Genomic DNA, 25,396 nt, shown 5'->3' with positions numbered 1-25,396 from the left:
ATACACAGAGGGCTGTAGTGACCCTGTAAGGCACTAGCCCATGTTTGGATGGTATGGAGCCTTGCTGACCCAGTGGAAGCTCTGGAAGGATGCATGCTTCAAGGAGGCATAATGCCTTCCAGAGTTCTTTGGTAGTCATGGGGAGCATGCTGACTGTTACAGAACTTGTGCCTCCTTGATTCTGGAGTCCAATTGTGCAACCTAGGGCATCCCTGATGTCTGTTCTAACTTGTCACTGCTTCAATAGACCCTATTTGCAATTGCAGGAGTGCAGACTCACTAGAGCACAGGAAAACCTCAACCAGTCCTTCCCCCACTTCTATTCCTGTGTCTGTCTCTAGCCTACATTAGGATGTTTATTGTGGCAAGGCCTTCTGCATGGGGTTGCAGAGCCAACTCTGGGGCTGCTGCACAGACCCTCTTGCACTGGGGGGCTTTCTTTGGATGGGGAGCTTACATCTGTTCTGTGTCCCATTTGGAGTCAGCGCAGCCAGGCCAGCATGAAGGGGTTGTAGAGCAGAGATGAATCCCCCCACTGAGCACAGGGGTTGATTGTGACCAACTCGTGTGTGGCAGTGCCAGGGGAGAAGGCTCCTCCCATCTTTCTCTCACATTGCTTAGAAAATGGTCACAATCTGGCCAGTAATGTTTGGTCAATACTTAACAAATGGAATCTAAGTAGCTAGGAGTACATGTATAGTACATAACACAGCATTTGTACATTTGTTTCTAAGTCCTCACTGCTGGAACGTTACACCAAAAACTAACAGATTCAATTACGGCTCTGGAATATTGTATCACCTTCTATAGATTATTTTTTTCACTTATTAATAGAGATGGGCTCTAAAGTAAAGGGAAATTTGGATTATGTCTGAGCTGCAAAGTTCAGATCTTGTCTCTAAGACTCTGTCATCTTCCTTTTATTCAGTGTTGATTTTCAGACTAGAGAACCCTAGCAAATTACATGTCCCACAGTTTCTATATACACCTTGTGTGTTTATCACAAGAGCTCATTAAAGACATTTCCTTCTTCAACAGGTCTGACTGTAAAAGAATCTCTCAGCTTAGATGCTCTTTCTAGACACCTTGCTCAGCTAGAAGAGAGAGTGCAGGAACTGAAAGCAGACATGATATCAAAATACATTCCTCTGGAGAACAAGGCTGGCCTAGAGCAGGAACTCAAGCACTCATTGGAACTACGAGATAAGGCAGAGGCAATGAATGAGAAACTGAGACTTAGGTACAAGTGTTCCTCCTACAACATATCTTGTTTTTATGTTGGGGATATTCTCTACAATGTTCTGTCTGTCACACAGATTTAGCTTTGGTACGTTATTAATTGTTATAGAGGTATTAACAATATCAGTATTAATTGTGGTCAGTACTTTGCAAAATACATGGGAAGACATTCCTTGCCCCTAAGACCTTATAGTCAACAGACAAAGAATGCAGTGTGGTAATGTAGGGTCAGGTCCTGGCCCCTTGCTCTGTCCATTGCTCCAGCAGCACAAAGGAGATAAAGAGCTGCCTCAAGTGGGCAGCCAGGGATTTCCCTGATGTAGGGGGAATACTTGGATGGCAGGTGACAAGTGCTGAAGATCCTCTGCTGGCAAAGTGGCACTGAGGGGACCGCTCTAACTGGTATAATCTAGAGTAGCCCTTAGACTGCTTTAAATTACACTAGGGGCAGTTTTGTCCCCCACTCCCTCCATCACTTCCTAGATTGTGGGAGATAAAAGATGCCTTAGATAAATTGAGTGCAGCTTGCTGGGATCTGAACATCTGGCTCATAGTATGCGGGTGATTTGAAGATGCATTCAGTACAAATCAGTATAAGGCTTTTAATGACATAAATATGGCAGCCTTCCTATGTTTGGTGGATTAATGATGCTTGGAAGAAGTGCATTTTCAAAGGATTTCAAAGGAGACAGTACCTTTTACAATAGGAGAGACAAGGATTCCTATGTGTAATGGGCAGCAAAGAGGAAAGCACAAAGATGAAAGTAGGAGAAGCATACAAGGGAAGCAGTTGGGGAGGAAGTTTTGGGTGGAAGGGAGGGAGGGAGGTATTAGAATGAGAAGAGATGTGAGCAGAGGTTGAGCTTTATAGAACCTTGAAGTTAAGTGTTAGCTTGAACTTGATCCTTCATAGGGAACTACTGAGGAGTTACTCTGATCCTAACGAAATGTTCGATTCCCTCTTTGACTGTTCATAGTTATAATAGAATTACATTGGTTGCAAATGCTGTGTCTGCCTGGGCAAAATCTGACAAGAGCACTTCCTTACAAGAACTCCTCTCTCAAGTCATGGAAAAGAAGGAAGTTGTAAAAGGTAAAACCAATAAAAATAGAAGGACAATATTGTGAAGCATGGAAAATATGGGACCAGATTCTCAGCTGATGTAAATTAGTTTATTTCCATTGATATCAATGGGGCCATGCAATCTTATACTAGCTGAGAATCTGGCCTATACATTTGTATTTTTCTTTTTTAAATGTGTACTGAGATTTTCAAAGGGGCATGAAAGAATTAAGTGTCCAAATCCCATTTAGAGTCAGTGGAAGTTGGGCCCCTAATTCCTTTAGGTCCCTTTGAAAATCCTATCCCTAACGATCTTGGGTCATCCATTTCCCTCATGCATGGTGCTGCATGTGTCCAGCATTTAGGAAGATAAGATTTTTGCCCAGAAATCTGATAAAGGTGTAGAAAAATATTCACGAGTTATACAGAGATGACTTTGGTCAATCATGTTTTACTATAGTTAAGATGAAGGTGAGGTGTCCTGAGGTGGTTTATACAATATCCACCTCTCATGTGCTACCCAAATCCCTCACTCTTTTTTCCAGAGTCACAGAGGTCTCCTGCTGCTAGTACTTCAAATCATCCAGGTTATTTAGGCAAGTGAAGTAGAGATGGCAAAGGATCTTTAAAATGTTTTCCAGCTGATTGCCTTTGGCTTTCTGACATGTTCAACCTTTTTATGAGCATTAAGCACACTCCAAAAACTGTCAAGATCATCTCAGGTTCTGCATGAGTAGAGTGCAATGGCACGCTTGGCATCAAATTTAATCTTGTTGCTCTCAACTTGTATTAGACAGATCAGGAGAAGATATCTCTTATGTTCCTCCACTCTGCCCCTTCTAATGGGCTTTTAGACTGTGGGTCAAATTCTGCTCCCATTTACAGCCCTGTAAATCTATGCACTGAATTCAGTGGAGTTACATGGGTGTAACTGAAATCAGAATCTGTCTCTATGTCTGTTGTTCACTGCTAGTTGGAGTTTAAAGTGTGATCTCCACCTTTGTCCCAGAGCTAAGAGCCGAATTCTTCCCTGACTGACATTCTGTGCAGCTGCATTGGTTTCAGGTGGAACTGTAGAATGTTTCAGTGAGTAGAATTTGGTCCTTAGGGTGTCATCTCTCATTCCTAAGCTCTGACAGCCTTAGAGTATATGTCTGGGGACATAGACAGGGAAACTTTATCCTAGAATTTACCTGGCCTGATTGAAATTGTTTCCTAATTACATTTCCACTTATGGGAGACTTCTTTGGACTTGTCAACGCATGAAAAATGCATTAGTTTATGTAAGGTCCCTTTCCTGCTTGCTAGTGCAAAAAGAGCCTGGCTAAAACTTTAACCCATCTGTCTTGAACGACACATTTCTATTGATCAAAATCTGTTCTCTTTTTGTGCTCTTGTAATGTTAATGCTGGTTTTGTCTATTGAAATAATAACACATTTACCTCCCATTGATGTGTCTAACTTTCAGCTGCTGCTGCCTTTAGCATCTCTCATATATTTGAATGTGATCCCAGCAAGAGTAAAGAGGCTGAAGATTTGCTTGAATATATTGAAAGGTAAATAGAATGCAACTCTTATATTCTACTCTGTGTAAGAAGTTCACAGCATTACAGAGTTTGGATAACATATCATGTTTAGTGCAGTCCTCCAGGGCAAATTAGGATTGTGTAAAAAGAGCACTCTTTTCTTCTTTTTGTGAATTTCTGGTGTTTGTAAAATGTGCTTGCTAGCCTGACAGCCCTGCTGACCTACATCAGCCGGTTATCCACAGGCCGGATGCAGCAAAAGCAGCTTTTCCATACTGCTCTACTCATGTGCTTCAGCCCTGTCCTGGAAGATCACTTTTGGGGCAGAAAGGGTAGTTTGAACTTTATGGCCTATTCCATCCTTGGCCTCTTTGCTGAAACTGCTAACAAAGGTACTAGCAGCGGATGTGGGGTTTTTTTTGGTGATATGAACACCTCTGAGGAGATTACCTTGGTCTAGAGTTTTTCCTGAAGATGCCGATAGGTACCTAGTACAATTTTCAAAAGCACTAGGTGCCTGTTGAGAGTTAGGTGCTTTTAAAAATCCCACTGAACGCCTGTTTTCATCTTTAGGTGCCTAAATATCTTTAAAACTCTCGCAGTTAAGAAGTGGAATGAGATCATAAACTCATTTCACACAGTCCACTGAACAGCCATTACATGGTAACAGCTTCCAGGTACTACCAACCTAGATTGGATTTGGCCTTAGTTTGATCCGTGAGCTGAAAGGCCATATTCCATTATACAGTCCTTCCCAAATCAGCATCTTAAATATAACATTCATTGAAACCTAACTGCAACAGTTTCTTTCTGGAGATCAATATTTGTTAACCCAACAGCAGTGCAGCAAGTCAGTCTTTCAGGAGAAAATCTAATTGACACAGTCAGGAGGTGAATGGTAACAGAGGCATAGCTAGTTTTAGTAGGGACATTTCATTATTATAGTCTAGACGTGGTTTCCCTTAACGGAGTAATCTGGGACAGGATCACACCCCTACCGCCCTCAGATACACTGGGAGGGAATGCAGAGAGACCATGTGGTTGATGGAGCCCTGAGGAGGAATTCTGGCTGGGAGCACATGCCATAGCAGCAACTTGGCCACCCTTTGAGCAAGTGCAGTGTACTCTGTCCTCTGTGCCCAGCTAGTGATAAAAGCCAGTGTGGAAACCACAGCACCAGCTTTCCCTGTCCTCCCTGCCTACTAGCAGCACTGAGGGGGATCAGGGATGACACTATGCAATAGCCATTCTTAGCACAAAGGGGAAGCTTCTTGCACCTCCCTCCCCTAGGAGCCCATGCAGAGGCTGAGCAGAATATGGGCAGAATCTCACCATTGAATAGTTAATGTGGATGTAGACAACTTTCTGGGGCACCTTCTTGTGCAATTGGTGTTGTGTGCTATGCAACCTGAGGCATTTCCTCATTTAAATGCCTTGTCAAGCCTCCTTTCTTTTGGTCAGCTTTCCATTGATGATCCACTTCCTGAACACCATTGTGGACACTGTGTAAGTTGCTAGGCAGTGGTCAGCATTTTACGATCCAGTGTGTAGTGCCTATACTGATGATAAAAGCAGCAAAGAGTCCTGTGGTACCTTATAGACTTACAGATGTATTGGAGCATGAGCTTTCGTGTTGAATATCCACTTCGTCAGATGCAGTACTGATGATGTGTACCAAAATAATACTAAAAGATGAAGGTGAGGGAAAAAGGTAATTTGGGGAACTGAGAGCCACTCAGGACTGCCACTTGCTGTCACCAGATGTTTTTCATACAGAAGGACTAGATATTTTAAAATATTCTTTGTATTAAAGCTGTGGTATTGCCCATGTCTTTGACATTTGATTCTAGGCTTTCTGGAATTCCTTCCTTGGCTAGTTCACCACATCATCAACCGATCATTTCTTTTTTGTTTTTGTATCAGTGCTATATTACATTGTCTTTTCCTTCATCTGTCCTAGATTCAATGAATTATTTTCATATGGTCAGTATGAGGCTGCAGCAGTTTATGCTGCAAACTGTCCTAGAGGAATTCTCCGCAATGAAGAAACCATGATGAAATTTAAGGGTATGGAATTTAGATGGAAATACTTTTGGTCAGAATCTCAGCTCGTGTAAATTGACATCACTATTGATTCAAATAGTGCGACACTGACTTACGCCTGCTGAGAATCTGCCTCTATATTCATGTTGAAAGAAGTCTTGAGGGGACAAATGTGAATTACTTATGTGTGTTTGGATTTTACATTTAACATTTCAGAGTAAAAATAAAAACAACCTAAGGGTGTGCTGCAATAAAAAAACCATGGCACAAGGTCTCTGAGCCCAGGTCAGCTCATTTGGGTTCACGGGGCTCAGGCTGCATTGCTAATAATAGTAGTGTAGATGTTCATGTCAGGTTGGAGCCCAGGCTCTGAGACCCACTCTCTTCGCAGGTATCAGAGCCTGGGCTCCAGTCTGAGCATGAACTTCTACATTGCAATTTTATAGCCCTGCAGCATGAGCCCAAGTCAGCTGACCTGGGCCAGCCACAGCTGTGCCTCAGGTCTCTTATTGCAGGGTAGACTAAGAGGCCAGACCCTTGGTGCCGTGTCTGGTCACTTTGCACTCACGCAATGCAAAGGGGCCTGACAACTGGATTCTCCTTGCACAAAGGAATTCTTGAGTGGCATAAAGACAGCATAGCTGACTTTACTACTTGCTCTTCCTCCTGTGTGTAAGGGGTGTGGCAGGGGCAGGCTCTGGGTGAGGGGGCAGCTTGGAACACAGAGTTCTATTCAGTTCTTAGCACACTGCCCGCCGCAGATAGCAAAACGTAAATCAGCCATTAGACCTCTCTAAGTTACACTGGCGGCCATTTCAATCATTGGTCAGGCTGAGAATCTGGGGAGGCATAAAGGTTGCTTAAATCCAACTTTGCCTCCCTATGTGGTGCAGCTCAGTATTGACCTTAAGGTTTAGTTTGAAGTTGTCTACACTTGTACTTAAACTGATTATTTCCACTTATAAATTAAGTGTATGCAAATAGGTGTGCACAACCACACTCATATAACTTTGAAAATCTGTCCCTTCATGCCCCACGCATTAACTAGAAAAGTTGCTTGAATCACTTGACAGTGTTCCATTCAGCTTATAATTAAGCTCTGAAATATGAATCATTATCTGTCCAAAAAGGATCAGTAATGCTGTTAACATGCTTGAGAAAAATACAGAAATGTTCTTTGTTTGTTTTTAGTCCCCCATACTCTGTCTTCCTTTGAATTTGAGGACACAACATGCAGTGAGCCTCACTGGTGTCAGTGGTGAAGCAGTTGGAGGGTATTCTGAGAATACCATTGAACTTTTGTTTTATTATTGTTTTTTTTTTCTTCTTCCTCTTTTCACTTTACAGGGCAATTGTTAAAGACCCAAAGTAAAGAAGTACAAAAGAACTATGTTAAACTAATATTCAGAATCTGAATTACAAATTAGACAGTAAGCTTTACATTAGGCAAAAATTTACTAACTTGCTGAACATAATGTTCCATTGACTTCAGTGGCACTGAAGTGTACGCATACATGTTTGCAGGATTGGGGCCGTAGACATAAATCTTTGGGAACACAGACTGAGTCTTACTATGGGTTTTACAGTGCACAGCACAACAGGACACAAGTATGATTGAATCATAGAATATTAGGGTTGGAAGGGATCTCAGGAGGTCATCTAGTCCAAACCCTGCTCAAAGCAGGACCACTCCCCAACTAAATCATCCCAGCCAGGGCTTTGTCAAGCCTGACTTTAAAAACCTCTAAAGAAGGAGATTCCACACCTCCCTAGGTAACCCATTCCAATGCTTCACCACCCTCCTAGTGAAAAAGTTATTCCTAATATCCAACCTAAACCTCCCCCACTGCAACTTGAGACCATTACTCCCTGTTCTGTCATCAGGTACCACTGAGAACAGTCTAGATGCATCCTCTTTGGAACCTCCTTTCAGGTAATTGAAACCAGCTATCAAATCCCCCCTCATTATACTCTTCTGCAGCCTAAACAATCCCAGTTCCCCAGCATCTCCTCATAAATTATGTGCTCCAGCCCCCTAATCATTTTTCTTGCCCTCTGCTGGATTCCTTCCAGTTTTCCACATCATTCTTGTAGTGTGCAGTCCAGGGCTGGACATAGTACTCCAGATGAGGCCTCACCAATGCCGAATAGAGGGGAATGATCACGTCTCTCGATTTGTTGACAGTGCTTCTACTTATACAGCCCAAAATGTCATTAGCCTTCTTGGCAACAAGGGCATACTGGTGACTCATCCAGCTTCTCATCCACTGTAATCCCCCGGTCCTTTTCTGCAGAACTGCTGCTTAGCCAGTCAGTGTCCAGCCTGTAGCAGTGCATGGGATTCTTCCTTCCTAAGTGCAGGACTCTGCACTTGTCCTTGTTGAACCTCATAAGATTTCTTTTGGTCCAGTCCTCTAATTTGTCTAGGTCCCTCTGTATCCTATCCCTACCCTCCAGCGTATCTACCACTCCTTCTAGTTTAGTGTCATCTGCAAACTTGCTGAGTGTGCAATCCATGCCATCCTCCAGCTCATTAATGAAGATATTGAACAAAACCGGCCCCAGGACTGATCCTTGGGGCATGGCGCTTGATACTGGCTGCCAACTAGACATGGAGCCATTGATCACTACCCATTGAGCCCGACGATTTAGCCAGCTTTCTGTCCACATTCATCCAGCCCATATGTCTTTAACTTGCTGGCAAGAATACTATGGGAGACCCATATCAAAAACTTTGCTAAAGTCAAGGAATAACACGTCCACTGCTTTCCTCTCATCCACAGACCCAGTTATCTCATCATAGAAGGCAATTAGGTTAGTCAGGAATTACTTGCCCTTGGGGAATCCATACTGACTATTCCTGATGGCCTTCCTCTCCTCTAAGTGTAGCAGAATTGATTGCTTGAGGACCTGCTCCATGATTTTTCCAATGACTGAGGCGAGGCTGACTGGCCTGTAGTTCCCTGGATCCTCCTCCTCCTCTTTTTTAAAGATGGGCACTACATTAGCCTTTTTCAAGTCATCCGGGACCTCTCCCACTCGCCATGAGTTTTCAAAGATGCTGGCCAATGGCTCTGCAGTCACATCCGCTAACTCCTTTAGCATCCTCGGATGCAGCTCAGTTGGCCCCATGGACTTGTGCTCATCCAGCTTTTCTAAATAGTCCTGAACCAGTTATTTCCCCATAATGGGCTGGTCACCTCCTCCCCATACTGTGCTGCCCAGTGCAGTAGTCTGGGAGCTGACCTTGTTTGTGAAGACAGAGGCAAAAAAAGCATTGAGTACATTAGGTTTTTCTGCATCCTCTGTCACTAGGTTGCTACCCTCATTCAGTAAGGAACCCACAGTTTCCTTTACTTTCTTCTTGTTGCTAACATACCTGAAGAAACCTTTCTTGTTACTCTTAACATCTCTTGCTAGCTGTAACTCCAAGTGTGATTTGGCCTTCCTGATTTCACTTCTGCATGCCTGAGCACTTTTTTTATACTCATCCCTGGTCATTTGTCCAATCTTCCACTTCTTGCAAACTTCTCTTCTGTGTTTAAGTTCAGCAAGGATTTCACTGTTAAGCCAAGCTGGTTGCCTGCCATATTTACTATTCTTCTACACATTGGGATGGTTTTGTTCCTGCAACTTCAATAAGGATTCTCTAAAATACAGCCAGCTCTCCTGGACTCCTTTCCCCTTCAAGTTATTCTCCCAGGAGATCCTGCCCATCAGTTCCCTGAGAGAGTCAAAGTCTGCTTTTCTGAAGTTCAGGGTTCGTATTCTGCTGCTCTCCTTTCTTCATTGTGTCAGAATCCTGAACTCGACCATCTCATGGTCACTGCCTCCCAGGTTGCCATCCAGTTTTGCTGCCCCTACTAATTCTTTCCTGTTTGTGAGCAGCAGGTCAAGAAGATCTCTGTCCCTAGCTGGTTCCTCCAGCTCTTGCACCAGGAAATTGTCTCCTACATTTTCCAAAAACTTCCTGGATTGTTTGTGCACCGTTGTATTGCTTTCCTAGCAGATATTGGGGTGATTGAAGTCCCCCATGAGAACCCAGGCCTGTGATCTAGTAACTTCTGTTAGTTGACGAAAGAAAGCCTCGTCCATCTCATCCCTCTGGTCTGGTGGTCTATAGCAGACTCCCACCACAACATCACCCTTGTTGCTTACACTTCTAAACTTAATCCAGAGACTCTCAGGTTTTTCTGCAGTTTCATACTGGAGCTCTGAGCAGTCATACTGCTCTCTTACATACAATGCAACACCCCCCTCCCCCATCCTTTTTCTGCCCTGCCTGTCCTTCCTGAACAGTTTATATCCATCCATGACAGTAACCTAGTCATGTGAGTTATCCCACCAAGTCTCTGTTATTACAATCACATCATAATTCCTTGACTGTGCCAATACTTGCAGTTCTCCCTGCTTGTTTCCCAGGCTTCTTGTATTTGTGGATAGGCACTTAAGATAACTCGCTGATTGTCCTGCTTTCTCAGTATGAGGCAGGAGTCCTCCCTCTTGCTCTCTCCTGCTCGTGCTTCCTCCTGGTATCCCACTTACCTCAGGACCTTGGTCCCCTTCCCCCGGTGAAGCTAGTTTAAAGCCCTCCTCACTAGTTTAGCCAGCCTGCTTGCGAAGCTGCTCTTCCTTCTCTTCGTTAGGTGGAGCCTGTCTCTGCCTAGCAATCCTTCTTCTTGGAACACCATCTCATGGTCAAAGAATCCAAAGCCTTCTCTCTGACACCACCTGCATAGCCGTTTGTTGACTTCTACGATTTGAAGGTCTCTACCAAGACCTTTTCCTTCCACAGGGAGGATGGACGAGAACACCACTTGCGCCGCAAACTCTTTTATCCTTCTTGCCAGAGCCATGCAGTCTGACGTGATCTGCTCAAGGTCATTCTTGGCAGTATCGTTGGTGCCCACATAGAGAAGCAGGAAGGGGTCTTGATGAGTCTCGGCAGTCTCTCTGTTACATCATGAATCCTAGCTCCTGGCAAACAGCACACTTCTCGGTTTTCCTGGTTGGGACGGCAGATAGATGACTCAGTCCCCAATAGGAGGGAGTCCCCGACCACCAATACCTGCCTCCTTCTCTTGAGAGTGGTGATCTGGTGCAATTGGTGCTATTGCAAACAAACAAAAAACTTTTTGGAAAAATTAAAATGCTATTTTCCAAAATATTTTGCTCAGTGATTTTCCTTTTCCTCCTTCTAGCTCTTGGTGCTGTTAAAGGGAGGATTCTCCCTTTGCTGAGGTATTTTGAGGCCCTCATAAGCTCAAGTGCTGCAGTTAGACACCCTCTGTGTGCAGTTATGACTCTGGAAGCAATCAAATGTGCATTGTTTGAAAAACAGTTAAATCTAGTTATGCACTGGGTCACACAGCAAAGGTAAGCCGGCCTGTAGTGTACTTGGATTCATATGGGTATGTGCCCTTCCCCTGTGAAAGTTGCATTCATGCTTTTCTTAAGTGATCAGGCCTTGCCTGTTAAAAAAAAAAAATCACTCTCCTTTTCTTGTGAATTAGAACCATGCAAACACAATATCACAAAATGGCAATCTCACAGATACATTTCTTTAATGCCATTTATTAAATTCACCGTGTTATAAACCAAGACAAAGGAACAGCATGTAAAGCTATTTTTGCAGAATCCAACATTTCATTTAAGATATCAGCCTTGTTAGATCTCTGCAGACCAAAATTTTGTTTCAGGTCCCTTTTACTGTAGTAAAAAGTTATGTGAAAATCAGATTGTGAGACCGTTTTTTGTTCTGGTACCATTTTTAAAAAATCAGAAACCTGTGGCTATTGGAAAAGCTAGAAGTTTTGGTTTTACTCTTATACGTGACTGTTTCCATAATAACAGCAGTATCTATACAGTATGTAGTACAGTTACTTCAAGAGACATCTGAACTGGAAACTCAAAGCTATCCTCCACCCCCTGTATTTCATTTGTGGGGGTTGAAGTATTCAAATTTGAATCTCCAGAACTAGAAGTGCCTCTGCAATTTTGCTCTTGGATCAAATCCTAAACCGGAAGAAACCTATTTTCCAGATCCAGTTCAGATGCGTCTTAAAATAGTGGAAATCCCACAAGAACAGTTTGGGAAATTTCCACTGTTCAGCATGGCATTAATCTAATTAGAATTCTGACATATGGGGCATTTCTCTTTATGGCTTATCCTACCACATGCAGTAATCTTTCCAAAAGAGCCATTATAGCATATTTTATCACTAGAATTATAGTCATTGCTAAATCAATAGGACACTTGGAAATTATATTGTCATGTTGAAATGTCAAGCCAGGCCTTGTATGTGCAGGAGGACAGGAGATGTACATCCTTTTGCCAAAACAATAAGGTTAGTAAAGATGTCTCAGCCTGATGCACACTCTGAAGTGCTTTATTGTGACTTTAGAATGGGACTATACAAATATTTAAAAAAATCTAAAATTTCTTGAATTATAGGCAGAGCTGGTATCAACACCAAAGTTAAGGGTGCCTAACACTTTCCATCATAAGAGCCCATTTTCAGTGGCTTGTACTTTGCAAAGCTTTACCTGTTCAGGCTGAAATTTTCAATGCCAGATGTCTGCCTCAGTCCGAATTTCTTGCAAAGTTTAAACAAAACCGTTTCTGAGAATGATATTAGGGAAAAGTAGGTTGTTTTGCCAACGTTAAAAAATTTTTTCTCAACTTTTCTTTGAAGAGTTCTGGAGCCTCAATGCATTGGAGTATGAACTTGAAATTTGTCAGAGTAGCTTTGGAGTCAGGGGTGTGTTTTTTCCTGCCCCTGAGGCAGTCCATCCAAATTTGGCTAAGTTATAAGCATCTGAAATATCCAGACATTTTGTCTGCACTGAACTTGCTCTAGCCACACACAGTTCCTCCATGCCAGCTGCACTGAGTATCCTCTGAGGTTCTTATGTGTCTACCTCACAGAATGGTTCCCAACTCAACAGCAGCAGACTCTTTGCCTGACTTGCCAGGTGTCACAAAGTGGGCGTAACACACATTTCCCTTCCCCATACACAGCCCTGCACCCCAACTGGAATCACACAAATACAGGAGAGCTGCAAGGGCTGCAGTTGCCCATTCCAACTACCAATGGCTAACATGGCACCAGGCATTGGTGAAGAGCCAGTCTGTTCTGTGCTCTTAGATCTCTGCCTGCTGTGGCCCAAGCATGTGGAAAGGGAAGGAGGAAACAACCTAATTCAGAAGCAGAGTGGGGCAGAGGGGCACAAGAGCTGAAGGGGAGCAGTCAGTCTGGTATTTTCACACACAATCCAGTTCTACTATACCTGATTCTGAAGTGCTCCAGAGTTATGAAAACACACTAATAATTATCTGGTTTGTTTTATTACCTTGTTTTCTTCAGGCTGACGTTTTGTGAGGCAGTAGGGGATGTGATTTATGACTATGGGGAGGTGGAACCATTCAACAAGTCCAAGTGCTTGGCTTTGGCTCAGATTGCCTACAGTCAGTGTGGCGTGCACAAGAAAGCTGCTCTGTGCTTGTGTAAACAAGGCCAAATTTGTGGAGCAATGGATTATATACAGCAATTCAAACAGCTCACTTTAGGTAAATCACAGAGCATTTATTATATTGTCTTTCATCATTTTTCTACCAAATGTTTATTTCAGGTTTAAAAATTAAATCTTATCATGGTGACATTTTGAACTAAATTATTAAATGATACATTTTAAATTCACACAAAAAATCCAATTCTGTTCTCATTGAGTCTAATGGAAGCAGTATTTGGCTCTTAACATTCCACTGCATATGTAAATAATATAAGCAAGTAGAACTGTTACCACAAAAGCAACTAAAGTGACTAGTTCAGTTGGAAATAGGGAATTTCTTCAGAGAACCATGCTTCAGTAGCTCCCGATTGATCTGCTGTAGAGACTAATGTGAGATTGATAGAGGACTCTGTAGCCTAAAGTTTCAAAATCTAAGAGGCTAGTTTGGTATATCTGTAATTTTAGCATAGATTCATTAATCTGATAACTAGAGGCTGCAGAGAAATTCTTTAAATATGATAATAGAAACTGAGATAACTGCCTAATGTGTTCTTAGGGTCATTTGCACCTGTGAAGACTGGTTATAAAACCCTAGCAAATCATAATGGCACCATTTTACACTCTGTACACAAGCTGCACTGCAGTGTAGAATCAGGCCCTCTGAGAAGATGTCTGTAAAACAGATTCTGACAGTTAAGTATGCCCAGCTTCTGTCTTGGCAAAGCCCTTCTCTCCAAACTTGATACGGAATGTCATGAGTGAGTTCCTCTGTCTAGTTTGACATGAAAATGTCCTGAGATTTTTATCTGATGGGCTAAAATCCTTGAAATATCCATCGTTTGTTGCTTTTGACACCAGTATATTAGATCCTGTTGTCTCCAAAGGAATCATGTTTAAAAGCTGTCTGACTGCATCTGGCATTGTCATTGCATAGCAGACCTGCAACTTCAAGGTCTTTTAAAGCCTAAGGAATATTGGCCAAACTAGGAGTGTTTTAATTCACTAACCCCTTTAATTTATTTTTGGATTTCTCTACTAGTTATTATTCACATTTCTCATTAAGTATTTTATTTCTTGTGTTCTCTTGCCATTCTTCCCAGCTTTTTATGTATGTGTGTATATATGTGTCTATACATTTATACACACACATTATGTAGCATTTCAGTATCTTTTATAAATAGATAACGGTGTATATTTTTATAGCAACATCCCTGATGTCAGAGTCCCTGTGAGTAGGGGTGTCGCAGCTTGTAATTTTGGAGAAGAAAAAATAATTTAGCTGTAATAATTATTCTTTTAAGATTTAGTTAGATGTAATAGAACAACCCATAACCACTACCCATCTCAGGGGAGACTTCTAGAATTTTTTTTTAATGTTTCCAAATTATGCACATTTCCAGTTTGGAAGCTCTGCGCTGGAGCCAATATTGAGCAGTTAAACTATAGAAAACCCCCTCACCACTCTCATGCTAGGAACATGGGTATAAAATTGAAGAACTACTATAGCTCTGTATTTTAAATAACTACATTTTAGAAGTAAGTACTTTTATCTTTTGACAAACCTAATCAGATTAATTCTGCAACCAAATACATTGACTGACATCCTGATTGTGCAAGCATTTAGACATACAGAACAAGTAAAACTAAGCATATGCCTAAGTTTTAGCAGGATTAGGGCCTAAATTTGGAAATGAAGACACTTAATCAGTTATGATGGAAAGCACAGTTGAACACACAACTAGACAATCATATCCTATACAGGGGTGAAATCCTGGCCCCAGTGAAGTCAACAAGGGTTTTGCCAGTGGAGCCAGAATTCCACTCCATATGTTTCTACTCTCATTTAATCACATTTCCTTATAGCTTTGTATTGAAAGCGCATGCAGTTGCATGCCTATTTAGATGTACACTTGCTGTTTTTTACCTTTACAAAAGAGATGCATCTGTGGATTATGCAGCGCTTTATTTAATGCTTTTATTTCTAACTGATAGCTCAAGATATTTAAGTTTATACTCCAGATTCTTAGCAGGTGTAAATCAGTGTGGCTCCACTGAATAGAAATTTAATCTATGTTGATTTATACCAGCTATGGATGTGGCCTAGAGATTTTTTCAAAAATGACTTTGCCATGTGTAATCCAGATAGGGTAACCAGATGTCCCGATTTTATCAGGACTGTGCCAATATTTACTTATTTGTCCCACGTCCTGACTGATGTTCGGTCAGGACACGAATTGTCCCGGTATTTTGTCCTCTGGTGCACAGGCAGAGGGGGCTCGTGCCCTCCCACCCCAACTCCATCCTGGTCCCACCTCGACTGTGCCCCTCCCCCCCCATTGGATCACTCCCCAAATCCCCGCCCCCAGCTCCACCCGCTCACTGCCCTATTGGATCCCTCCCCAAATCCCCACTCTGACCTCGCCTCTTCCCCAAGCACACTGCATTCCTCCTCCTCACGCCACGCTCCCAGGCTTGTGCTAATCAGCTGTATGGCGGCGCAAGTGCTGGCAGGTGGGGGGAGAAGCAGGACGTGGCAACCAGCTCAGGGGAGGTGGAAGCAGAGCGAAGGCGAGCTGATGCGGGGGCGGGGTGTGGAGCTGCTGCTGGTACTCAACCCCCACCAATTTTTCCTGTGCTTCAGTGGCTCTTGGTGTGTGTGGTTTTTTTGCTTTTGTTTTTGTTTTTTCCTCCGCCGCCAGCTCTTGTGGATTTTTTTTGTTTGTTTGTTGTTGTTCCACCCGCACCCCTCCTCCCCGCATCCCGATATTTCACATCTCTCATCTGGTCACCCTAAATTCAGATATTATGTTTTTGAAAAATACATTGGATAGTCCTATAGTGTGACTTTCCAGTGTAGCTTTCACAAAAATTGTTTTTTGTCAACATGGCTATATAGTGGAACATTCATCCTCTGTGTATTGCAAATGGGTGGTGTGACAGGTTGGATCACAGAAACCCCCTTGGACATGCCAATTGATGTGCCAAGGCTACCACTGCCCCTGCTTTCCCTGCCAGCTTCGGACTCCAGCACCCTGTCTTGTTGAGCCAGACATGTCAAGTTGCTCCAACACAGATCCAAGGTCTGAACCACGTGCCCCAAAGCTGCAGACTTAACTGAAAGCAACTTAAGAAGTGTTCCTGTCTTGAACACTCAGATGCCCAACTCACAATAGGGTCTAAACTCCAAATAAATCCATTTTACCCTGTATAAGGCTTATACAGGGTAAGCTCGTAAATTGTTCATCCTCTGTAACACTGATAGAGAGATATGCACAGCTGTTTGCCACCCCAGGTATTAATACATACTCTGGGTTAAATAATAAGTAAAAAGTGATTTTATTAAATACAGAAAGTAGTATTTAAGTGGTTCCAAGTAGTAACGGACAGAACAAAGTGAATTACTAAGCAAAATAAAATAAAACACACACGTCTACGCCTAATACTGTAAGAAAACTGAATACAGATAAAACCTCACCCTCAGAGGTGTTCCAGTAAGCTTCCTTTTACAGACTAGTCTCCTAGTCTGGGTCCAGCAATCACTCACACCCCCTGTAATTACTGTCCTTTGTTCCAGTTTCTTTCAGGTATCCTTGGGGGTGGAGAAGCTATCTCTTGAGCCAGCTGAAGACAGAATGGAGGGGTTTCCCACGGGTTTAAATGTGTAGCCAAACCCCTCAAGTAGACTTCTCATGTGGATTGGAGCCTTCCAAGGTCCATTGTCCATTAAGTGCTTCTTGATTGGGCACTTAATTTGCACATTTCTTTCTCAAGAAGCTGACCAAATGCCTTACTGAGGCTATTTAAAAATCAAGCAAGTATACAGCCAGTATTCATATCCGCTTTCTCTTGTGAGTGGATACCCCTCCCTACCCCTCTGTAGAATTCCAGCTACAAAATGGAGTCTTGATGTCACATGGGGAAGTCACATGTCCATGCATGACTCAGAACTTACAGGTAGCAGCCATGGTTCACATGCTGCCTTGAACGTCCTCGGGCTTGGCTACACTTGAGAGTTACAGCGCTGGTGGTGGCTTTACAGCTCTGTAACTTACTCCCTGTCCACACTGGCAAGGCACATACAGCGCTGTATCTCCCTGGCTACAGCGCTGGCTGTACTCCACCTCGGCCTGGGGAATAACAACTATAGCGCTGCTCTTGCAGTGCTGGGGTGCCAGTGTAAACAGTGATTAATCTTACTATGCTGTAACTGACCTCCGGAACCTTCTCGTAATGCTTTTTAAGTAAAGATAACACTGTTTGTTTTGTTGTGATGCCTCTCTTTGTTTTGTGAACTTGGGGCTCCTGGAGCTGCTTATCTAAAAAACAAACACAGCTACTGTTTGCTTGAGCAGAGGCAAGGAGTGGGGATCCCCTAGTGTTTGCTTGAGGAGAGAAGTAGCCTGGAGTGCAGGAGGGGGGGGGTCCGTTTTGGAGCAGCTGCTTATCTGGTCTGAAGGCTATTTGCATTTAGTGAATGAGAGAGGGATGAGGGAAGGGGTCCAAACTTTTAAAATGATTGAAGGTTGGTGCTGTGTATCTTCAAATCCTTAGAACTTGAAAGGCAGGGAGCTGACACAGTGTCAGCTCCAAAAATCCACTCTCTCTGTCTCCCCTACACTCCCTGTCATACTCCACCCCACCCCACCCCTTTTGAAAAGCACGTTGCAGCCACTTGAATGCTGGGATAGTTGCCCATAATGCACCACTCCCAACACCGCTGCAAATGCTGGAAATGTTGCCACACTGCAGCGCTGGTAGCTGTCAGTATGGCCACACTGCAGCGCTTTCCCTACACAGCTGTACGAAGACAGCTTTAACTCCCAGCGCTGTACAGCTGCAAGTGTAGCCAAACCCCTCAAGTAGACTTCTCATGTGGATTGGAGCCTTCCAAGATCCATTGTCCATTAAGTGCTTCTTGATTGGGCACTTAACTTGCACATTTCTTTCTCAAGAAGCTGACCGAATGCCTTACTGAGGCTATTTAAAAATCAAGCAAGTATACAGCCAGTATTCATAACTTCAAATACAAAAATGATACATGAATACAAATAGGATGAATAGATTCATTAGATCATAACCTTTACAGAGATATGTTACATGACATATGTAACATAAAATATATTCCAGTTATGTCATATATACATCCATAAGCATAGATGATGAAAGAAGTGAAGATATGTTCTGAAAGATCAAAGAATGCTGCTCTGTGAATGCAAACCAATGAAAATATTGATAGATTTTAAAATATTGTTTGCACAAGTTCAAATTGCCAGTTGCCAAAAACTCAAAAAACTTGTCAATAATTTTGCCAGTGTATTACATTAAAATAGGATTTCCTTCAACATTAGGCATGCATGTATATTTGCTCCACCTCTTTTTTGTCTTGAGTAAACCCATTTATTGTGGCTAATACAGATAAAATTCAGTTCACTATTGAGTTGAGTATCATTCATGGATGTTGACAGGCTGCCAAGGTTTCTTCCCCACTCTGGACTTTAGAGTACAGATGAGGACCTGCATGTGAACCCCTAAACTGAATTACCAGCTTAGATCACTCCCAAATACTAACTCCCTTTCCTGGATAGTCTTGAGAGACTTCTTCACCAAGTTCCTGGTGAACACCGATCCAACCTCTTGGATCTTAACACAAGGAGAATTTAACTGTGCTCCCTCCTTTCCCCCACCAATTCCTGGTGAGTCCAGATCCAATCCCCTTGGATCTTAAAACAAGAAAAAATCAATCAGGTTCTAAAAAGAAGGCTTTTAATTAAAGAAAGAAAGGTAAAAATCATGTCTGTAAAATCAGGATGGAAAATAACTTTACAGGGTAATCAGATTCATAGAGCCCAGAGGAACCCCCTCTAGTCTTAGGTTCAAAGTTACAGCAAACAGAGGTAAATCCTCTTAGCAAAAAGGAACATTTACAAGTTGAGAAAACAAAGATAAAAATAACACGCCTTGCCTAGCTGTTACTTACAAGTCTGAAATATGAGAGACTGGTTCAGAAAGATTTGGAGTACATGGATTGATGTCTGGTCCCTCTTAGACCCAAGGGCGAACCATCCCAAAACAAAGAGCACACAAACAAAAGCCTTCCTCCCACCAAGATTTGAAAGTATCTTTTCCCCTTATTGGTCCTTTGGGTCAGGTGTCAGACAGATTACCTGAGCTTCTTAACCCTTTACAGGTAAAAGGATTTTGGTGTCTCTGGTCAGGAGGGATTTTAGAGTATTGTACACAGGAGGGCTGTTCCCTTCCCTTTATAGTTATGACGTGCCCCCCAAATCACAGATAGTATTGGACAGCTGGTTCCACACTGGCTGTGATTTTTTCCGGTAGCTCTAGGAGAAAACAGAGTTAATAAAACACATGCACCTTTAGACATACTACTGATTATATAAAAACTAACAATATGTCCCACATTCCAAGAACAATTTTTAACCAGTTGATTTGGGAAAACTTTTATGGGAGAGTGCATCAGCCACTTTGTTAGAAGCTCCTGAAATGTGTTGTATTTCAAAATCAAAATCTTGGAGAGCTAAACTCCACCGAAGAAGTTTTTTGTTATTTCCCTTGGCTGTGTGAAGCCATTTTAGTGCAGCATGGTCGGTTTGTAGTTGGAAACGCCTTCCTCGAACGTATGGGTGTAGCTTTTCCAGCGCGTACACAATGGCGTAGCATTCCTTTTCGTTGATTGACCAGTGGCTTTCCCTCTCAGTTAGTTTCTTGCTGAGAAACACGACAGGATGGAATTCTTGATCCGGTCCTTCCTGCATTAAAACTGCTCCCATGCCACGCTTGAATGCATTTGTGGTTACTAGGAATGGTTTGTCAAAGTCTGGGGCCCTTAGCACAGGGTCAGACATGAGTGTCGCCTTAAGCTGGGTAAAGGCCTTTTGACACTCATCAGTCCACTGAACTGCATTTGGCTGTGTCTTTCTGGTCAGGTCTGTCAGTGGGGCAGCAATTTGGCTGTAGTGTGGTACAAATTGCCTATAGTATCCGGCCAAGCCTAAGAACAATTGGACCTGTTTCTTTGACTTTGGGATAGGCCACTTTTGAATAGCAGCCACTTTGGCCTGTAGGGGGTTGATAGTTCCTTGGCAATAACATATTGTTCCATATTTATGTCCCTAAGAGAGTGTAATACTGCAAAGCACTGATCCTCAAAATATGTTCTATGGGCACATTCAGAAGAGATAGTGAATGCTGTAGGAAAAGTGAAGGAGTGGGTTATAGAAGGGGATGTGGTTCAGCAGAGGATCTCTCTTTTGTAAGTTGTTCCACAGAATGAAAAAGTTAAGCTACTGGCCTAAAATAAATTGAGGCATCTATTTATTTTCTGTATTAGTGATTACATCATTTGAAAGTTAAAATTGATTTTTCTTTATGTTGGAAGTGTGGATCATTTAGCTTCAGAGTTATTACCTTGCAAACAAGTTGCAGATGCACCCTCAAAATATCTTGTCTTGTTGATTAGTCTGATTATGTTAGTCAAAGAAGTAGGCAGCATAAAGACTACATCACATACTGGATGCATAGATCCTGATTCTCAGCTGCACCCAAGGGGTATACAACACAACTTGTGGGGGGAAAAAAGGTGCAAAGGTGGCTTCATGGCACCTTTGTACTCCCCCATTCCTAAACTGGCTGTATTGGGCTGGTTCCCTGGAGTGAGTTAGAGCAGACTACATGCTGTTCTAATTTATACTAGCTGGCAGTGGTCCCATGCTGCCATCATGGCAGTCAAGGATTGCTGAACTGGTCATGCCCCCTTTCCCCAGCTATGTCCCTTACACTGACAGTCATGAATGTGGATAGTATATGAGCAGTTAGACCAATTCTACAGCAACAAAGCATCCATTGCACTGGAGTGATCCTCTTGCAGGTGGCTATGTGGCTTTAGGATTGCTTTGGACAGTGGAGCAACAAAATAGCAGCTCTAACACAGACAAGAATCTGGGGCACATTCTGTACCTCAGTAAAGAGCAAAATTATCTATTTAAAGTCTCTTGGTTATTCTTTTCAGCTTGACCCAAGTTCTTGAATAGAGAAATGTAAAAATCCCATCTGGTCAACTCTTTTTTCTTACTTCAGAAAACATTATGTATTTGCTCAGATACCATACCATCAGCAGTTAACATTTATAGTACCTGAGACTGGTCAGTGTGAATTCTCCAAAAACAATAGATACGCACCTTAAGCAGAATCATAGATCCATCAAAATTAGGCTATTAGGCCCCACTCTAAATATTTTTTCTTTGTCCTGGAAGTTTTATCATTGACTTTAATGAGGACAGAATTTCACCCTCTGTGTTGACAGGTATCTGAGGTTGTAAACAGTATTCATATCCTGTCCATGTCAATCTGCATCTGCTGCTGTGGTGCTTATAACTGTTGCAGCATTCTCATGTAGGTGCTATCTCACCAGTGCCATATAGAGAGAGGGGTTATCACTTCACTGTTCTGGGATGTGATGCCTCTGTGTAAGCAAACTAAAATCACATAAGTTTCTCTTTGTGGCTGTATGGCAATGCAAGTTCATATCACTTTTGCACTCTACAATTCCCTAGGCCTCTTTTCAACATTGCTGCTTTCCAAGTATCTCTCTCTCATTTAATATCTTTCTTCAGATTATTATTCCTCTGTTCTGTTAGGTTGCATTTTCCAGTCTGATTTTATTTCTTGCCGATATTTCTAACAACTTCAAGGTATCTCTTATTATTTCTGTCTTCTCTGATATTTGCAACACTTCCCTAGTTAGTATCATATGTGAATTTAATTATTGTGCTGTTTATCTTTTCTTCCAGATAAATGAGACCAGGTTCTGATCTCACGTATACTAGTTTTACACGAACTTAATTGAAGTTTCACCTGATTTACAGTGGGCAGTGAGATCAGAATCAGAGTTATCATGCTTGTGTGTTTGTGTGAACACCCACAAATATATAGTGACCTGGATGTTTGTTTTCAGATGATTACTTATTCCTACTGAAAAACTGTCCTAGTATTGAGCTAATTCATTGTCTAACGCAAGAGTGGAATGAGAAACCAGCATTATTATCTATTGGGGCTACGATCCTCTCACTCATTGATACTGATCACAAAGAGCATGGTTTACAACTGTTAGAGGAAATAAACATGGGTGAGGAGAGTAAGTACAGTAAGATGTAATTAACAGACACTTATAGTTAACTTATGTAAATGTCACATTTCTCTATTTTCATTACAGTATCTGGGAAGTTCCAGAGCAATTCAATTGTAAATGACAATAAAATGAATACAAAGTTATTGAGGTCACAATCATTTAATTGTTAGGGCCGGTGCAAGGAAGTTTCGTGCCTTAGCTGAAACTTCCACCTTGCACCAACCCCAGCTAACCCCGCCCCCCACATGGCAGCTAACTCAGCCCCCTACCCAGGGAGTCCCCCCTGCAGTAGCTACCCCCCACCACGACAGCTAACCCTTCTCCCCCCTGTCCCCTCATGGCAGTTAACCCTGCCTGGGGAGACTTTCCCCCTCCCCCGGCAGCTAACCGTACCTGGGGAGACTCCCCCTCCCCGGCAGCTAACCCTGCCTGGAGAGACTTCCCCCCAGCCCCCAGCAGCTAACCCTGCCTGGGGAGACTTCCCCCCTTCCCCCACCCCCACGGCAGCTAACCCTGCCTGGGGAGACTTCCCCCCTTCCCCCACCCCCACGGCAACTAACCCTGCCTGGGGAGACTCCCCCTCCCCGGCAGCTAACCCTGCCTGGAGAGACTTCCCCCCAGCCCCCAGCAGCTAACCCTGCCTGGGGAGACTTCCCCCCTTCCCCCACCCCCACGGCAGCTAACCCTGCCTGGGGAGACTTCCCCCCTTCCCCCACCCCCACGGCAACTAACCCTGCCTGGGGAGACTTTCCCCCACCCCCACGGCAACTAACCCTGCCTGGGGAGACTTCCCCCCTTCTCCCACCCCCACGGCAGCTAACCCTGCCTGGGGAGACTTGCCCCCTTCCCCCACCCCCACGGCAACTAACCCTGCCTGGGGAGACTTCCCCTCTTCCCCCCCCCCACGGCAACTAACCCTGCCTGGGGAGACTTCCCCCCTTCCCCCACGGCAGCTAACCCTGCCTGGGGAGACTTCCCCCACCCTCCCCGGCAGCTAACCCTGCCTGGGGAGACCTCCTGTGGAAACTAACCGTGCCTGAGTAGCCCATCCCAGCTCACCTCGGCTCTGCCTCCTCCACTGAGCACGTCGGTGTTGCTCTAATTCTCCTCCCCGGCTCGTGGTGCTGATTGGAGGAGACTTAAAGCTGGGCTGTGTGCTCAGCGGAGGAGGTAGAGTGGTGGTGAGCTGGGGCAGGGAGCGGTTCTCCTGTGCACCCCCCACTCGTTATTGCGGGCAACCCTCTCTGCGTGCCCCTTCACCCAGCTCACCTCCACCTCCTCGCCTGAGGGGGCTTTTAGGTGCCCCCAACCACTAGGCGCCCTAGGCGGCTGCCTAGTTTGCCTAAATGGTTGCACCGGCCCTGTTAATTGTTTTAACAAATTTAATTCAGCTAATTTAAAAACACATAGTTAATCTTTTCCCTTTGTACCATGTGTCCATTGACACTTTCCAAAAAAACCCAAATCCATAAATTATTGTGTCATTGATGCTCCTATTTTCCCTAATCTATACAGGAGAGTGATTAAAATAACTAAGTACCTTCTGTTTACAATGGGCCCAGTTCTGCAATCTCACTACTCATAGTACTCCCTTTGAGATCAAAAAAGTTACTTTTGCCATCTGCTACAGCCCGCCTTGCTCAGTCCTGTGTTCAGATTAGCACTTTTGGAAGGGTCTGCTGCAAGTTCCTGTACTTTCTTCTAAAGTTAAGGACCTTTCTTGACCACGTAATTTGGCAACTTGACACATTTGGTTTTTCTCCTTGCAGTGATGATTACTCCCAACTGATAGCCTTATCCTACTCCCACTGAAGTCAACAGCAAAACATCTATTAACTTAAAAGAAAAAGTTAAAAAAAAAAAGGGCAGAATTGGGCCACACATTCACCAGTCTTTCTGCTGGTTGTGGGGTTTCAGACATGATTTTCAGTGCTGTGGTAGGATGTGGTTTTTAATCTTTATAAATAAAGTTAACGCTACTTTTCTGATGGATTTTTGATCAGTTATCTCTTTATTTGGTCCTTGGCCTTAGAATTTATCCAACTGGAAAAAGAATTATTGATCTATAGTCATATTATCCCCTAAGATCATGCCTCCTTCTGTTCTTTGTTTAATATAAGCAAAGCAGAAACGGATTGAAGGCAAATACTGTACCACTACATGATATTTTTTTTCTTCATCAGATGCACTGGAACAAGTTATTTTAAATGATACGGTCTGTACCTTGGAAGGTTGGAAGAAGATCGCAGATACATGTGCAGAAAATAAGCATGAAAAATTGTCTCAAGAAATCCTCTCAATCCTTACCTCACAGGAAGGAGTGGTTCAGATTTCTCCATTGGATGATGATGATGATGTAAAGATAATGGAACACATTTTCTTGTAGTTCTTCTGTAAAGCAATTGAGGGAGCTCTAACAACATTCAACCTAAGTATTGTTTTAGTTGCTTGTATGAATTATAGTAAACATTGATCACTCAGAAATAGAGCTGAGACTTCTTTTTGCCATCAAACGTAAATTAGTAGAATCATCATGAGTCCCCTTGTCAATTAAATTAATAAAATTTTGGGACCTCTGGAAGAAAGGAAGACGATAGCTTCCTTGGGGCCACATTCTGCCTTCAGAGATATGTGTACAGTTCCTATTAACTCCAGTGAGTGTTGCACATGCACATCTGACAACTGAATTACACCATCAGAGACAATCATGAGAGTCTTACTTGGTTCATATTTCTGTCTAAGAGACGGGCATTATAACCTTGGGAAAAGGAAGATATTCAAATACAACCTTTGCCAACAAATAAACCGGGTTTGCATTAGCAGAGCTTTTCAAAGGTGTGGGCATGAGAGCTGGAAACATCAAAT

The 25,396-nt window shown here is 43.1% G+C and overlaps 1 protein-coding gene across 7 annotated transcripts in view; it reads left to right on the top strand.

Moving 5' to 3' along the window:
- The window catches only part of CLHC1 (clathrin heavy chain linker domain containing 1), a 31,841-nt gene extending 6,832 nt beyond the window's left edge, over positions 1-25,009 (top strand). For 5 of the 7 annotated variants that reach the window (XM_030557771.1, XM_030557773.1, XM_030557770.1 and 2 more), the window contains 8 exons: positions 1,039-1,240; positions 2,217-2,332; positions 3,771-3,858; positions 5,789-5,895; positions 11,073-11,247; positions 13,239-13,441; positions 22,358-22,537; positions 24,715-25,009. In XM_030557771.1, coding sequence (XP_030413631.1) covers positions 1,039-1,240; positions 2,217-2,332; positions 3,771-3,858; positions 5,789-5,895; positions 11,073-11,247; positions 13,239-13,441; positions 22,358-22,537; positions 24,715-24,917 — 1,274 coding nt within the window. In that variant the 3' untranslated portion in view covers positions 24,918-25,009. Of the gene's footprint in view, positions 1-1,038; positions 1,241-2,216; positions 2,333-3,770; positions 3,859-5,788; positions 5,896-11,072; positions 11,248-13,238; positions 13,442-16,957; positions 17,147-22,357; positions 22,538-24,714 lie in introns of those variants that run through there. The other 2 variants (XM_030557775.1, XM_030557777.1) reach the window with 2 other exon arrangements.
- The last annotated feature ends 387 nt before the right edge of the window (positions 25,010-25,396 follow it).

This window comes from Gopherus evgoodei, chromosome 3 (genome assembly GCF_007399415.2).
Source record: "Gopherus evgoodei ecotype Sinaloan lineage chromosome 3, rGopEvg1_v1.p, whole genome shotgun sequence".
Lineage (NCBI taxonomy): Eukaryota > Metazoa > Chordata > Testudines > Testudinidae > Gopherus > Gopherus evgoodei.
The sequence above is the reverse complement of the archived record's forward strand: the minus strand, read 5'-3'. Positions and strand labels throughout refer to the sequence as shown.